The sequence below is a fragment of the Pipistrellus kuhlii genome, unplaced genomic scaffold (assembly GCF_014108245.1).
Source record: "Pipistrellus kuhlii isolate mPipKuh1 unplaced genomic scaffold, mPipKuh1.p scaffold_m20_p_36, whole genome shotgun sequence".
Classification (NCBI taxonomy): Eukaryota; Metazoa; Chordata; class Mammalia; order Chiroptera; family Vespertilionidae; genus Pipistrellus; species Pipistrellus kuhlii.
In genome coordinates, this window is record NW_023425536.1 from 4,045,532 (window position 1) to 4,062,377 (window position 16,846).

General features: G+C 44.3%; 1 protein-coding gene across 3 annotated transcripts in view; it reads left to right on the forward strand.

Annotated features, from left to right (window-relative positions):
* The window catches only part of SLC35D2 (solute carrier family 35 member D2), a 70,656-nt gene that overhangs the window by 5,869 nt on the left and 47,941 nt on the right, over window positions 1-16,846 (forward strand). For all 3 annotated transcript variants that reach the window (XM_045570730.1, XM_045570729.1, XM_036461343.2), the window contains exons 2-3: window positions 8,460-8,493; window positions 10,489-10,575. In XM_045570730.1, coding sequence (XP_045426686.1) covers window positions 8,460-8,493; window positions 10,489-10,575 — 121 coding nt within the window. The remainder of the gene's footprint in view (window positions 1-8,459; window positions 8,494-10,488; window positions 10,576-16,846) is intronic.

Here is a 16,846-nt window from a genome sequence, read left to right on the forward strand (position 1 = left end):
TCCACAGGCCAGCCCTGGAAGTCATGTGACTCCCGTGAGGCCCCCACCTGGGCTGTCACGTGTCCAGCACCACCTCCTCCTTTCCTCTGCCTCCTTGAACAGCTCTGACCGTCCCGAGAGAAAACCACTCTGGGCTGGTGGGTCTGACTTTACATTGTTGATGGAGAACCTCACACAGCTCTCCTTGACCCAGAATGGCTCTTTCAGGCTTTGCTCTTTGATGTGACACCTCCACGCCCCTATTCTCCTCCTCCTGCCTTTTTAGATTGGATGGATTGAAGACAGATGCATAGATTGAATTACTTCTTATATAAATGGTCCACACTACAAGCATCACATATATACTCATCTGTAATAATAAAAGCGTAACATGCTAATTAGACCAGACATCCTTCCTGTCAAAGCTGGGGCTGAGAGGAAAAAGCTGGGGGGTGGGGGGGAGGAGGCCTACTCTTGCACAAATTTCATGCATCGGGCCTCTAGTTTATTTATAGGTAGTTTTCTTAAATCCAAAAAGGAGTTGGGAAGGGGACTTTCACTTAATTACTTAATTTTTTTTGAGGATCATCTACATCCTCCCCATCACTTTTTCTTATAAAAAGCTTTAAGCATTCAGAAAAATGGAAAGCAAGTGTACAACCAACACCCATATCCACACCACTGAGATGCAGCGGTTAGCATGTTGCTATTTGCAGTTTTTCCTCAGAACCATTGCAAGTATAATAAGTTGCAAACATCAGGACACTTCACTGAAATACTTCTACATGCCTCTCCCAAAATATGGATAGTCTTCTACATAGTTGTCATTTTTTTCCTGTTAAATTTGACAGCAATTTCCAAAAACAATCTAATACGAAATTTATACTTACTCCTATTGTCCCCAAGACGTTTTTTATAGTTGTTTCTATATATTTGATTAAAGATCCAATCAAGCTTCATGCACTGCAGAGAGTGAATGTCTAGTTTATTCTCATCTAGAAAAGGGCCTCCTTCCACCTGTCCCCCATGCTGTTGACCTGGTGGAAAGCCGGGCCAGCTGTGTTGAAAAATGTCCCGTGGTATGGATTACCCGATTCACTTTTTTAAGTCTCACTGAATTTATTTGCCTCTATTCCCTCCCTGAAAGTTAGATCTACAGACTTGATTACACTCAGATGAAACATTTTTGGCAACACGACCGCATTGCTGACCCTGTGAACTTCCTGTTACAGCGTTCAGGGGTTGTCTCGCCATTAATCATGCTGCCTGCATTTGAAGTCTTAATTAAGGTGGAGAATGCAAGTTGCATGTAAGTATGGAATTTACCTCCAATTGATTTGAATGGGGAAAAGAGGAAGTTTAACTAAAAGAATTGTTGACTTTCAAGTACACATTTCTTCACTACAAGAGTTAATATTTCTTTTAAGAGCCCTCTCAGATTTAGAGGTCATGGAAAACATTAAGAAGTTGATTATGTTTATTTTATAAACACGCTTCACTTTTTGATAGTATGTATAAACTCTCTGCTGAAAGATGATCCCTGCACACACACACACACACACACACACACGCACACACACACACACCCGCCTCTCTCTAAAACTGCTTTTAGATTGTGGCATCCGGTCTGTCCTTATAGCCCCACAGTGGTGTGACTCTGTTCTGTTTGGTGGGTACAGTGATCAATAACAGCTCTTTACCACAGCGCCTCCGTTCCAGGGTTCTTTATTTTGATTTGACTCCTCATGGGTGCATTCCCTGGTCAGGTGGGTTTTTTATGGAGAGTTCATGGCTGCTGTGTTAATCACGTTCAGCATTCTTTTTTAAAAAAATATACTTTATTATTGATTTTTTTATTTTTTTTTTACAGAGAGGAAGGGAGAGGGATAGAGAGTTAGAAACATGGATGAGAGAGAAACATTGATCAGCTGCCTTCTGCACACTTCCTACTGGGGATGTGCCCACAACTAAGATACATGCCCCTGACTGGAATCGAACCTGGGACCCTTCAGTCTGCAGGCTGACGCTCTATCCACCGAGCCAAACTGGTTAGGGCAGTGGTTGGCAAACCGAGGCTCACGAGCCACATGCGGCTCTTTGGCCCCTTGAGTGTGGCTCTTCCACAGAATACCACGGCTTGGGCGAGTCAATTTTGAAGAAGTGGCATTAGAAGAAGTTTAAGTTTAAAACACTGGGCTCTCAAAAGAAATTTCAATCGTTGTACTGTCGATATTCGGCTCTGTTGACTAATGAGTTTGCCGACCACTGGGTTAGGGCATGTTCGGCATTCTTCACAGATACGATTGTTAACCGTTAATTTGGAAGAATTCAAAGAATTGGGTGACAGTGTTTTAACAAAACCCCATCCATTCCCAAGGTTTCTAATTACCTGCATTCATTTTCCTTATGCCACAGAAATGACTTTCTTTTCTCTTTAAACTAGGGGCCGGGTGTATGAAATTTGTGTATGAAATTTCTTTTTTCTTTAAACTAGGGGCCGGGTGTATGAAATTTGTGCACAGGGAATTAATTAGAGGAAATATTTTAATATTGTTATTTGCCCTTTCTCTAGAATAGAAGTGTCAGAGATGAAAGAAAATTAGTAAAATGAATATGAAAATCTCCCTCCTGTCAGAGTCTGGGGCGTGCCAAGGGACCCAGAGTCAAGTTCCCACTCACCCTTGGTGCCTCGAAATCGAGTGAGACCCAGACCTGGCCGGCTCCACCCTGTCAAGCCCCACCGGGGTGGTGGTGGGAGGGGGGGTGCGGGGGGGCGGGGCACAGCCTCAGGTCCCCCAGCCTGGCTCCAGGACAGGGGCAGGGCCTGTGGTCCCCTGTCAAACCCTGTTGGGTGGGGGTGTGTGGCCTGGCAACATGCAGCCTCAGGTCCTTTTAATTATGATGATCATTTTCTCTTTTTATTGAGTTCTTCACCCAGGCTCAGCATTAGCCCTGCATGGGTGTATGTCTGTCTTTCATATCTATTTATTTTTGAGTTTGTTTTTTTCCTCTGCATTCACTCTGATTGCCTCCAGGGCTGGCAATTCTGTTTCCAGCAGTGGCCATTTAGTTCCGTGTGGTTTCTACACTATTCATGTGGCAGGTATGTTGTTTGGGTCCTCAGTTGGTTTCCATGGATCTGTACACTCCCTTTTCCTCTTATTGATTGTTTTATCTTCTCAATTTGAAGCCTTGTTTTGTTGACATCACCTTTTTTGTTGTTGTTAATCCTCACCTGAGGATATTTTTTCCATTGCTTTTCAGAGAGTGGGAGGAAGGGGTGTGGGAGAGAGAGAGAGAGAGAGAGGAGAGAGAGAGAGACATCAATGTGAGAGAGACACATTGACTGGTTGCCTCCTGCACACGTCTTGCGGCGGGTGGGGTGTGGGGATGTGGGGGAGAGTGAACCTGCAACCCAGATCTGTGCTCTTGACTAGGAATCGAACCCTTGACCTTTCTATGTGTAGGCTGGTGCTCCAACCAGTGTGCCACACCAGCCAGCGTGTCATCATTTTCTTATTAAGGTGTTCGTTAGCCGGAAGCAATTATGAAGAGTTCCTTCTCTCCATGTGTCTTATTTTCTTCTAGGCTGGCTCTTTGTCTCCCTCCTGTGAGCCTTTCGTTGTTGTTGTTTTACTGTTTGCTTCTATTGTTGCCTTTTATTTTGTTTGCTGTCCCAGGTTATAATCTCCGGGAGGCGGAGTCTGAGATTTGGGGAAAGTATTCGAGGGGAACTCTTAGGGTTCACTCCAGTGCAGGGGACGAGGGAAGCAGGGTGAGGCAGAGGGAGAGGTTGGGCTGTGCTGTGCTCACAACAAAGCTGGTCCCACTTTGACCGAGCCATAGCCTTTCTATGTCTGCGTAGACCAGTGGTTGGGATGCAGGCTGCACTCAGAGAGGGCGTGTGCCATGGGCAAGGCGGCTTTTTTCAGGAGGAGGATGTGCTTGGGCTCCTAGGGAGTGAAGAGGGTAGGTATCTGGGTGGCACAACCCAGTGTCCATCTATGAGAGTCAATTTTATTCTTACCAGTACATGGTACTGTCCAGATATTTATCCTGATTTTTCATTCTCTTCTTACCTGTCTGAAATAGGCGTGTTTCCTTCTGATAGGCATGTCGAAGGCTAGGTGGTTTGTTTTTTAATTTCCCTCTATTTTCGTAGCTTGAGAGAACCACTGGGAGCCAGTGAAGGGTTGGATAGTGAGTGAGCACGATGAGGGGGTGGGCTGCCTTCAGTATGGTATGAGGTGGGGGTCAGGATTCTGCATCTACATGACCCAGTGCCATTTGTGGAAAGACATCTTCTCCCCATTGCTCTGCACTGTCACCATGTCAAGAATCAGTATGCGGCTGAAACCGGTTTGGCTCAGTGGATAGAGCATCGGTCTGCAGACTGAAGGGTCCCGGGTTCGATTCCGGTCAAGGGCATGTACCTTGGTTGCAGACACATCCCCAGTAGGGGGTGTGCAGGAGCAGCTGATCGATGACTCTCTCTCATCGATGTTTCTAACTTTCTATCCCTCTCCCTTCCTCTCTGTAAAAAATCAATAAAATATATTTTTAAAAAAGAAAAAAAGAATCAGTATGTGTCTGTGTCTGCCTATCTCTGTTCTCTTCCATTGGCCTTTGGACTGCCATTGTCCAAATAGCACCCATCTCATTTCTTGTAAGTTGACAATGGATGCTGACATCCAGCAGAACCATGTCTTCTCAAAGATCATCTTGGGCAATCTTTGTGCTCCTTGCCTTTCTGTTCAGCTCTAGAGTCAGCTTGTCAGTTTCCTCAAAGCACCTGCTGATGGTTTTAGAGATTGCATTGATTGTGTGGGTCAGTTTGAGTATGACGATCCTTGCTACAGTAGTGGGTTTCCTATTGGAGCCTTCATTTAGGGCTTCTTTACTTTTTAAATATTGGCTTATAGTTTTATATGTAGAGGTGTTTCTTAGAAATCTTTTATTAGATTTATGAAGATTCGTGCAAGAATAGGCCTTCCTTCCCCTGGCTGCCAGCACTGGCTTCCCTCCAGCACCTGGGACCCAGGCCTTCAATCTGGCTGCCTTCTTCCGCCTTTGCTCTGGCCCTGCCGCCCCCCTGTAGCTCCCTCTACCTCCCGCCCCCCCCAACATAGCAGGCGTCCCACCTTGCCCCAGCCATTCCACGCCTGGAGCAGCTGGGCCGCTGCCATCTTTGGCCTTCTAATTTGCATACACACTCTGATAGGCTGTGAGTGTAGCGGGCAGTACGGTCAATTTACTTGTTTGACTATTGTTAGGTAAGATACCTGGGTATATTATTAAAAAGGAAAACCACCCAAAACAATGTAATGAGTCACTATGTAGCCATCGCTCATTTTCAGCAGCTTTGTTGCATTTATATCCCCGCTTCGCTCAATCCCACCATTTCCTCCAAGCTTATTTGGAAACAACTTTAAAATACACTGAGTGGCCAGATTATTATGACCTCTGAATTCATAATAATGTGGCCACTCAGTGTGTGTGTGTGTGTGTGTGTGTGTGTGTGTGTGTGTATTAAAGGCCCGGTGCATGAATTCGTGCATGGGTTGGGTCTGGCCAGCTTGGCCAGGGGAGGGGAATGTGTGGTTGGCTGGCCTGCCTGCTGCTCGAACTCCTGGTCGAGGGGACAATTTGCATATTAGCCTTTTATTATATGGGATATACACTGAGTGGCCAGATTATTATGCATTCAGAGATCATAATTATCTGGCCATTCAGTGTATATCATTATAGGTGTTCCAATATGTATTTCTAAGACATAAGAAGGACCTTGTTTAAAAAAAACAAATGTCACCCAGGGTGAAGAGGCAACGTTGCTTCTCCTGGTCTTGAAGCTGCCAGAACTGCCTGCCCCACGTTGGGTGGAGAGCCCACAGGGAAGGCTGCAGAGGAGGGCGTGTGAGCCACGGCCACGCAGGCCACACCCACGCAGGCCGTCTCAGCTCTGACACGAGGAGGCGTGGAGACTTCTGAGGAGTGGGCCACTGGTCATTCTCTCAGCCGAGCAGTTGGGAGAGCCAGGGGTGGGAAGGACCCAGCAGGCGCGCGGGGCCTGGGGCTGACGCAGAAGGGCCTGGTGGCAGAAATCACCGAAAAGCCACAGTCATTCATTGTGGACTACGAGAGTGGACAGGCCAGTCTGAATCAGGCCCTGGGCACGACTGAGAGAGCCCTCGGCCTCAAGCTCTGCGGGAAGGACAGGGGATGCCGATGGAAAAGGGGCCGAGGGCAAAGTGAACACAAAACCTCAAAGTCAGTGCGTCCCGGCCACTTTCCTCCAGGGTCTCTGCCTGTGAGGGCCTCTCCACAGGGCCCTTGGAACACGGGTCAGCCCTGCCCGGAACCCCTTCTCCCAAAATGCTGACAAACAAAACCTTGCAGAGTGTTTGCTTCTGCTGATTGTTTTTCCTTCTTAACCTCAAATTGGGGTGCAAAACACCGCCATCCTGGCCTGTAGTGTGGGCCTGGTTGTGGGTGTGGCTTGAGGCTGAGTGGGTGGCCCTCACAGGGTGGATCTAGTGCAGACAAGGCAGGTGCCACCTCCTGTCCGGCTGTTAGAAAAGTGCACGGACGTCTGCTGCTGATAAAACAACAAACTTCCCAATATCATTTTGTACCTGAAAATCTACGCTAATAAAAGAGAAACATGCAAATTGACCATAACTCCATTACGCCCACCAGCCAATTAGGAGCAAATATGCAAATTAACCCAACCAAGATGGCAGCAACCACCGAGTTGGAGCAAGCAGGAAGCTTGGGTTGTCCCCCCACGATGGAGGAAGGCAAGCTTCCTGCCCACCTTGGCTGGCCCTGGCCTCTGCTCAAGGTGACAAAGTTTCAATTACAGAAGATAAATAAATCTCAGATACCTACTTGCAGCCAGCCCTGGCCTCTGCTCAAGGAGGCACTGAAAAAGAAATAAAAGTAAAAAAGGAGGGGCTGGGAACCTGGATTGCCAAGGGGCGTGGCCAGCCTGAAAACAGCCATCAGCTCCTCACCCAGTCTGGCCACACTCCCCTGAGGTGAGGGGCCTGCTACGAGGCTTGGCCAGTTTGCAAACAGCCATCAGCCCTCACTTAGGCTGGCCAGGCATTCCAGTGGGGACCCACACTCTGAATAGGGTGTGGCCAGCCTGAAAACAGCCCTCAGCCCCTCACCCAGGCTGGTCATGTCCATCCAGCAGGGACCCTCGCCCCCTGGGGACATGGCTGGCTTGCAAACTACCACAGGCCCCTCGCTCAGGCTGTCCCACACCCCAAGGGAACCCCTACCCTGACCCGGGACACCCTTCAGGGCAAACCAGCCGGCCCCCACCCATGCACCAGGTCTCTATCTATACTAATAAAAGGGTCATATGCTAATTAGACTGGAAGACCTTCCAGGAGACCTTCCAGACGTTCTTCTGGACAAAGCCATGATGGCGGGGCCAAGGTCGAGGCTGTTAGAGGCCAAGAGGGGAGGGCAGTTGTGGGCGATCAGGCTAGGATGGGACAGAAGTTGTGGGTGATCAGGCTGGTGGGGTGTGGGGTTGTTGGGGTTGTCTGGTGGGTAAGCAGACCAGCAGGGTGGCATTGGGAGTGAGCAGGCCAGTGGGGAGGGAAGGTGGGGGCAAGCAGGCCAGCAGGGGGGGCAGTTAGGGGTGAGCAGGTCAGTAGGGGAGGCAGTTGGGGGCGAGTACAGTGGCACAGAGGGGCAGTTGGGTGTGATCAGGCTGGCAGGGGGGCATTTGGGGGTGAGAGGCTGGTGGCAGGGGCAGTTGGGGCGAGCAGGTCAGCAGGTAGAGTGGTTAGGGGCAATCAGCAGGCAGGCAGGCAGGCAAGTGAGTGGTTAGGAGCCAGTGGTTCTGGATTGGGAAAGGGAAGTCCAACTGCCAGTTTTGGCTGGATCCCTGTAAACTGGCAGTAGGCTATCCTTCGAAGGGTCCCAGATTGGAGAGGGTACAGGCCAGGCTGAGGGCCACCCCCACTCCTGGTGCACGAATTTCTTTCACTGGGCTTCGAATGTAGAAATAATTCCTTGCACCATAAAACACCCAGTTAGTGTTAGTTGGTGCTAGTGTTATTGACATCTTTAAAATTTTCATTTTCTTTGTATCTTTCTGGTATAGAGATTTTTTTTATTTTTATATGTTGGTCTTGTATCCAATAATCTTGCTCAAGTATTCATTACTTCTGATAAATTTTTCTTTTGACTTCCTATATACATAATCATGTTGTTTGTTAATATAATGACAGTCCAGCTCAAGGGGCAACAAGATTTGCCAAGTTTCACAATCATCAGTTTAAAAAGTAAAAGAGAAACCAACCGATAAAAAGTGAACGATTTGATGTTAAGATTTCATCTAAGGTGGAAATAAAGTTGAAGACTTTAATAATGCCTATAACTGTGTATTATAGACTGTTTCGAAATTTTTATGAGTTGATAAAATCATTTCTTCTTCTTTTTTTTCTTTTTTTGTATAATAGTTTCCCATCACCGATTGTACTTGGAATTGGACAGGTAAGTGGAATTAACCTCTTAATTAGTCAGTTACATGTGGTGCAGTTTTAAGTGCTTTTATTTAAGACTGTGGTTTATAAATGTATTCACCTGACCATGGTACTTTTGTTGAAGCAATATGAAATAACACATATTTTATGTTATTCTATAATTTAGGAACAGTGTATTTGTAGAAAAAACAAGAACTGATTTTAATTTCCTTAATGGAATGTAATTACTTTATTTTTTATTTATTTATTTATTTTTAAATATATTTTATTGATTTTTCACAGAGAGGAAGAGAGATAGAGAGTTAGAAACATCGATGAGAGAGAATCATCGATCAGCTGCCTCTTGCACACCCCCCACCGGGGATGTGCCCGTAACCAAGGTACATGCCCTTGCCCGGAATCGAACCCGGGACCTTTCAGTCCGCAGATCGACACTCTACCACTGAGCCAAACCGGTCCCGGCTGGAATGTAATTACTTTAAAACAAGGGGCCAGAGTACTGCGGTCTCCCAGGTCTGTCTGGTGTGTAAGAAGGTCTGGGCTGGGGCGGGGCCGGTGCCGGGAACGGACCGGTAGTTACCATGAGGTGTGCACCTGCTGCTCGGATTCCGCCTCTGAGCTAGCGAGGAAGAGGGTTGGGGAGGTGAGTGGGGCCCACGAGGCCCTAATTATCAGAACTCCAGAGTTTTTTTTTTTTTAAGAGAAGCAGGTATTTGAGTTTTTACATCAGATCTCCCATTTGTAAATGCCAGCAATGGATTCCAATTTCACAAAACTCTCCGTGGGCAAAGCAAAACATATTTACTTCCTATGGTTTGTGATCTTTGTTCTCAGCTATAAAGTTGAGAAAATCTTTCAGACTAACGTGCTTGGCTGTTTCTGAAATTTTCCATTAATATTAATCTGTGGATTGTTTATTCTTGTGGTCATAGGCTGGTGATTTTCAGTAGACAAGTGTAACAGGCATCAGAGATTTTATTTGTCTTGCTTTGCTTTAAGTTATAGTTAGAAAAATTTAAAATTATGGAAATTATATCTTGCTAACTGTAATTGTGAATCTGGAAAAGCTGTCATTTATATGATTAAACATTGTTCTGATTACGTGTTTTTTACTAATAAGGTACTCTTTGAAGCATCATGTTAGGGAGACAAAAATAACAAACAATATATTTCCTTAAGGTAAAAAGAAAAAGTTATCTTTATGTTTCATTGTGAAAATACGTAGAGAAAGGCGTTTAAAAGTTTAGTGATGAACTGTCCTTGGAAATCCCTGAGGCAAATAAAATCACTGCTGTACCCAAGGTAAAGTCCTTTTGATTTTTTATCTGTTGGGGGAAGAGGCCAGCAGACCTATTTTTAAAAGTCTGAATTACAGAATATTTTAAATAAGTGTTAGTATGTTTCTGCAAGAATTACAAAGTAAGTCATAAATATAAACCACAGTTATAATTTAGCATGGGTCCCATTAAGTTTGTAAACTTATTGGGATCAGGTTTAGGATTATGATCATGTTGAAGGCGTCTTTACATCTTTGCATCCTAGTCCTAGCTGGTTTGGCTCAGTGGATAGAACAAGGGCCTGTAGCACTTCGAGGTTCAATTCTGGTCAAAGGCACAGATGAACTGGGTTTTGGGCCTGATCCCCAGTAGGGGGCATGCAGGAGGCAGCTGATCAATGGTTCTCTCCTGTCCATTTAAAAAACTATATTTTTATTGATTTCAGAGATGAAGGGAGAGGGAGAGAGATACAGAAACATCAATGATGAGAGAGAATCACTGATTGGCTGCCTCCTGCCCCTTACTGGGAATCAAGCCCGCAACCTAGGCACGTGCCCCTGACCGGAATGGAAACTGGGACGCTTCCGTCTGCAGGTTGGTGCTCTATCCACTGAGCAAACCAGCTATGGCAGATATATTGCTTTTTGATGAATCGGTTTTCTTCTGATGTCTTTGTACCTGAAATAGTCCACATATTTTTGCTGAAGTTTCTTTTTTCCCTTTTTTAGATGGCGGCTACCATAATGATACTGTATGTGTCCAAGCTAAATAAAATAATTCACTTTCCTGATTTTGACAAGAAAATTCCTATAAAGGTATGTGAGTAAAAGGATATATAGCTATGATGGAAGATGTGAAAATATTACATAATTGCCATGACCTTTGCAGCGGGGTTCAGGATCTGAAGGTGGAGACGATGCACAAATGAAAACACTATACACGAAATATGAATTTAGAAGGCCTTGGGGACCAGGTGGAGCTTCTCTCTTGAAGAGACACACCAAGACTCATGCCCGTCTGCTTTTTATTCAGTTTTAGATACACATCTTGCTCTCTAGTAATGCATACAGGAATGCCAAAGGTGAAGTTTGGTAAAGAGTAAAAGAATTATCAGGTTAGAGAATTGCCTTGAGCCACCACTATCTCAACATGAACAATCAGAGCTTAGCATTAGCCCTGCTAATGCCCAAGGTCCATCCGCCTTCCGCATTCCTTGATATTCTTGTGACCAGTATTGGCAAGCAGTGGCTTCTCACACATAAATACAAATTGATCTTAGAGTACATGTCCATTTCTGTATACATGATGCTTCCTGCTTATATTAGGTAGAAGCTTCTTAATTAAGAATATTATTGTAATATAATAATGGTAGAAGTGAGTGCTTAGCACTTGACATTTAATAAATGCTGTGTCTTCTGAAATGGCAAAGTCCGGTATCAGATAATACATAAAGGACCAGATCATAAATATTTGGGCTTTGTGGCCCAGACCATCTCTGTTGCAACTGCTCAGCTGTACCACTATGCCATGGAAGCAGCCATAGAAGGTATATAAATGAATCAGTATAGCATAGTTCTAATAAAACTTTATTTACATAAACAAGAGAGATGGGTGGGATTTGGCTCTTGGGTTCTAGTTTGTTGATCCCTGTTTTAAGTTTTCATTTTTAGCATGGATTGACAAAAGCTGTGAGTGGAATGAAGAATACAATTTGATATATACAGAAATAACACAGTTTTGTCCATGGTGGAACTAGAAATACGAGATTTGCCTTTTCTTCCTGGGATGTGGAATGGAACTTGGTGGACAGATGCAGGGTGCCAGGCATTCGGTCAGACATTGAATCCTCAGAGCAGTCCTCAGCACAGGGGCATGTAATGGGTTATGATGACATTTTGAATTTGGGGAGGCTAAAGGCTAAGTTAGATGGTCATTTCCTTACGGTTAGAAACTCCCATGGCTTGTTCATGCTGTGTCTCCGAGGCCTGGGCAAATGCTGGCGGCTAGCACTGGGTTATTCGTCAGGCTGAGGTACAGCACCAGTCATCGGGGACATCACCAAAAGAGAAAAACAACATACTGAAGTATTCAGAGGATACTAAGCCAGTCATCATAGGAAAAACCAGAATATTATTTGGCTTGCTTACACTTGGTTTATGATATACTATAATTGTCAAGCACTTTAAACATTTAAAAATTCTGAAATAAGGGTCCGTACATAGGGAAAAGGCATTGTATGCGAATAAGTTGAATAAGTAATTACCCTTGTAATCATGACTGAGGTCGTGAGCTGGGATCCCAGAATCCTCCTTACCAAAAACTCTTCTGACTTTTGTAATAATAATTATCTTGCTTTTTTGGGGGTAATTTTTCTAAATTTGTATGCATCCTTCAGTTATGTAGTTTCGTCTTGCCTATTTTTGAGCATTATATAAAGGGAATTAAGCTCCATGTGCTCTTTTGTATCTTGGGTCTGATGATGATGATTTATCCATCCTGTCTCTGGCTGTGTCCTTTTATTTACTTGTCTGTTTTCCTGTTTAAGGGAATTTGGGTTGTTTCTGGTTTGGGAGCTAGAAAAATAAAAAGTATTGTTTTCAACATACTTATAGTTGGATCTCAGCTAGCAGTCCCATAACAGAGCATCACAGACAACGGACATTTACTTTCTCACAGTCTGGAGACAGGAAGTTCAGGGCCAAGGTGCTTGTCGGTGGCTTGTGGACAGCTGTGTCCTCACGTGGCCTTCACTTTGTGTGCGTGCACTCCTGGGGACTCATCCTCTTACAACCACACTGGTCCTAGTGGACTAGGGCTCCACCCTCATGACCTTGAACCTTGTTGCCTCCTTAAATGTCCTATCTGCAAATCCTGTCACCTGAGAGTCAGGGCTTTAAAATCTGAATCTCATCCCAAAACAGCAAGCGTGCATGTGTTTTTCTGGGAGCTGCATCAAGAAGTGGAACAGCTAGCTGGCTTTGCGCGCTCATCTTCACTCGAATAGGCGATGTCCAGCTGTTCTCCCAAGTGGTTGTACCAGTCCTGACAGACGTGCGCTCCTGTTGCTCCTCCTTCTTGCCCATTCTCGATGTGTCAGTCACTTTAAACTGTGCTGACCTGGTAGGTGTGTAATAACATCTTCTCGGCTTTTATTTGCATTTCCCTGGTTATTAGTGAGGTCTTGTGGCTTCTTATCTTATAATGCCCATTTGGATATCCTCTTTTATGAAGTACTTGTTCAAGACTTTGCCTGTTTTTCTATTGGGTAGATGTCTTATTCTTACCGATTTGTGTAGAAGTTATAAAAAATATGTTAATGATAGTCCTTTTGTTAGTTATATACAGTATTACAAATACATTTTCACTGTGGACATATCTTTTTCCCCCTTTTATGATGTATTTCCTGTTACTAAAAGGAATCTTAATATTAAAATAGCTAAATTTTACCAGCCTTCCTTTATGACTGATCACTGTTTTTCTAATTTAGAAAATCCTGCTCTGCTCTGAGGCTATAAAGATATTTTTCTAGATAAATGGCATATCGTTTTTCAGAATTGGGTTTTTAATCTGCTTGGAGTTGGTGTTTTGTGGATGGCGTGAGGCAATCAGTTGTCACAGACTCAGTTGAAAAGTCTGTCCTTAATGTGCCACTTGCGTGATGGCACTGTCATTCCTGTGTGCACGGGCTTGTTTCCGGGCTCTGTCTGCTTTTCTTTCTTTTTTCTTTTTTTTTTTTAAATATATTTTATTGATTTTTTTTTCTTACAGAGAGGAAGGGAGAGAGATAGAGAGCTAGAAACGTCAATGAGAGAGAATCATCGACCAGCTGCCTCTTGCACACCCCCCTACCGGGGATGTGCCCACAACCAAGGTACATGCCCTTGACCGGAATCAAACCTGTGACCCTTCAGTTCTCAGACCGACGCTCTACCGCTGAGCCAATCTGGTCTTGGCTCTGTCTGCTTTTCATTTATCTGTGTTTTCTGCAGCATCACCACACAATCTCATTTCTGTAGCTTTAGGAAAAGTCTTGATCTCAGGTAGAACAAGTCTTCCCTCCTTGTTCTTGGTCATTTATTAATACATTTCCATATAAATATTGGAAGTAGCTTGTCACCCGTCAGAAAAATAAACTTTTGGGATTTTGATTGAGATTTTATAAGTATTTTTGCTCTTGAACGTATCTTTTAAAAATATGTTATTTGAAAAATTAGAGGGCATATCCTTATATTGCTTTTGTACCTGCAAAACCATGAACTATTAACTGTAATTTATTTGTAGTTTCTTTTGGATTTTTCTATATTCACAGTTAGTCTGAAAAAAGTGAAAGTTTTGTTTCATTCTTTTCAACATTCTAAACTTTATTTCTTTTATTTCCTTACGCTGTTGCGTAGGCCCTCTGGTGTGGGGTTGACGGAAATGGTGGAACTGGGCATCTTTGTTTGATCTCAGAGGGAAAAGCTTCAGCAACTCATCACTAAAGGTGTTGTTTGCTGTTGGTATTTTTAAAAATATATATATTTTTATTGATTTTTTACAGAGAGGAAGGGAGAAGGATAGAGATAGAAACATTGATGAGAGAGAAACATGAATCAGCTGCTTCCTGCACACCTCCTACTGAGGATGTGCCTGCAACTAGGGTACATGGCCTTGACTGGAATCAAACCTGAGACTCTTCAGTCCACAGGTCGATGCTCTATCCACTGAGGAAAACCGACTAGGATTGCTGTTGTGTTTTGTAGATACCTTTTAACTGTGTTTTTCTGAGCTGGGAAAGTTAACTTAGTGACTCAGAACAATAATCACTGAATTATTTCTCCCAGCTACTGTGGTTAGGAATTCAGGAGCATCTCAACTGGACAGTTCTGGCGTAAGGGCTTCCAGACAGGTTCGGATGATGGCAGAGCTGGGGTGGGGGTTGGTTAGTGCAGCCAGGGCTGGTTAGTATCTCTCTCTTCCTGTAAGCTTGGGCTTCACCCATGCAGGCTCCTTTGGGCTCCCTTACAACATGACAGGCTCAGGGGAGACATGGTTACGTGTTGGCTGAGTCTTCAGGGTGAGTGTGCTCCAGCAGGTAGGGCCCTAACTGCATTGATTTTTGTGACCTCGCCTCGGAGGTCGAGGTCGCATAGCATCATCGAATTTGTACATTGTTAGTTAAAACAGCCCCATCCAATTTTAAGAGGAAGGAATGTAGATGCTACCCCTGGATAGAAGGAAGTGTCAAAGTCACATTTTAAAAGCATGTGGAATTGTTACAGCCATCATTTCTTTCTTTCTTTTTTTTTTTTAAACAAATCTTTATTGTTCAAATTACTACAATTGTTCCTCCTTTTTTCCCCTCCATTGCTCTCCTCCACCAGGTTCCCACCCCACCCTCTGCCCTTTCCCCGCTTCCCATTGTCCTCCTCCATAGATGCACAGTTTTTGTTCATTCTCTTCTCACACCGCCAACTCCCCTATTCCCCGAGAATTGTCAGTCCATGCCCCTTCCATACCTCTGATTCTGTTATATTCACCAGTTAATATTGTTCATCAGATTTTTTAATTCTCTTGGTTTTTAGTTTCACTTGTTGATAGTTACATATTTGTTGTTCATAATTTTTTATCTTTATCTTCTTCCTCTTCCTAAAGAACCCCCTTCAGCAATTCATATAATTCTGGTTTGGCGGTGATGAACTCATTTAGCTTTTTTTTTTATTTGTGAAGCTCTTTATCTGGCCTTTGATTCTGAGTGATAGCTTTGCTGGGTAGAGTAATTTTGGTTGTAGATTCTTGCTATTCATCACTTTGAATATTTCTTGCCATTCCTGTTTGGCCTGCATGGTTTCTGTTGAGAAATCAGCTGACAATCTTATGGGTGCTCCTTTATAGGTAACTACCTGCTTTGCTGTTGCTGCTTTTAATATTCTCTCTTTGTCTTTTGCTCTTGGAATTTTAATTATGATGTGTCTTGGTGTGGTCCTCTTTGGATTCCTTTTGTTTGGGGTTCTGTGTGCTTCCTGGACTTGTAAGTCTATTTCTTTCCCCAGGTGGGGGAAGTTTTCTGTCCCTATTTCTTCCAATATGCTTTCGGTATCTTGCTCTCTCTCTTCTTCTGGGACCCCCATAATTCTGATATTGGTTCGCTTGAAGTTGTCCCAGATGTTTCTTACACTATCTTCAACTTTCTGGATTCTCTTGTCTTCTTGCTTCTGCAGAGGAGTGTCCTCTGGCTCTTTGTGTTCCAAATCTTTGACTTGATTCTTGCGATCTTCCATTCTGTTTTTAGGACTCTGTATAATATTTTTTATTTCAGACAATGTATTCTTTATTTCTAGTTGATCCCTTTTCATATCCTCAAAGGTCTCGTTTATTTTATTGGCCTTTTCTAGAAAATTCTTGAAAAACCTTATAACTGTGATTTTGAACTCAATGTCCATTCTTTTACTTTCCTCCATTTCCTTCCTTTGTGTCCTGCCTCTTCTCTGCATATTAGCTGCTTCCCTGATTTGATGGAATAGTTTTGTGTGCTAGGTGTCCTGGCAGATCCCAGTAGCACAGCCTTCCCAGTTACCTGAGGTGGACAGTCTTGGTGCAGCCCTTTGTGGGCTGTGTGTACAGTCTTGTTGTTAAGCCTTGCTTGTTGTTGGTATCACTGGGAAGCGTTGTTCTCCAAGCCATTTGGCTGTGAAGATCAGCTGTGTCTCAGCTAGGAGGGCTTGTGTGCTCCACTTGGATCGGGCAGAGTCTCAGGGTGGCGCAGGCAAGCTTTGGTTCCCTGTCAGTCCCATCTTAGGAAAGTCCTATTCGTGGCAAGTCCTGCAAGATTGGTTGCAGGCACGTGCTCCACTTGGGGAAAGGCTGTTCTCGAGTTTTGCCTGCTCCCTGACAGCCAGTTTTGTCCCGGCTCAGAATTGTCTCTCAGTGCAGTGGGGAGTTTTGGGTTTTTTTTTCCTCCTGAACAAGAAAGCCAGCCTCTGGGAGGGTTTCCGTGTTCTGCTTGGATAGGGCGGAGTCTCGGGGTGGTGTAGACAAGCTTTAGTTTCCCGTCAACCCCTCCCTAAGAGGGTCCGGTTCCTGAGTCCTGCAGTAATGGCCACTGGC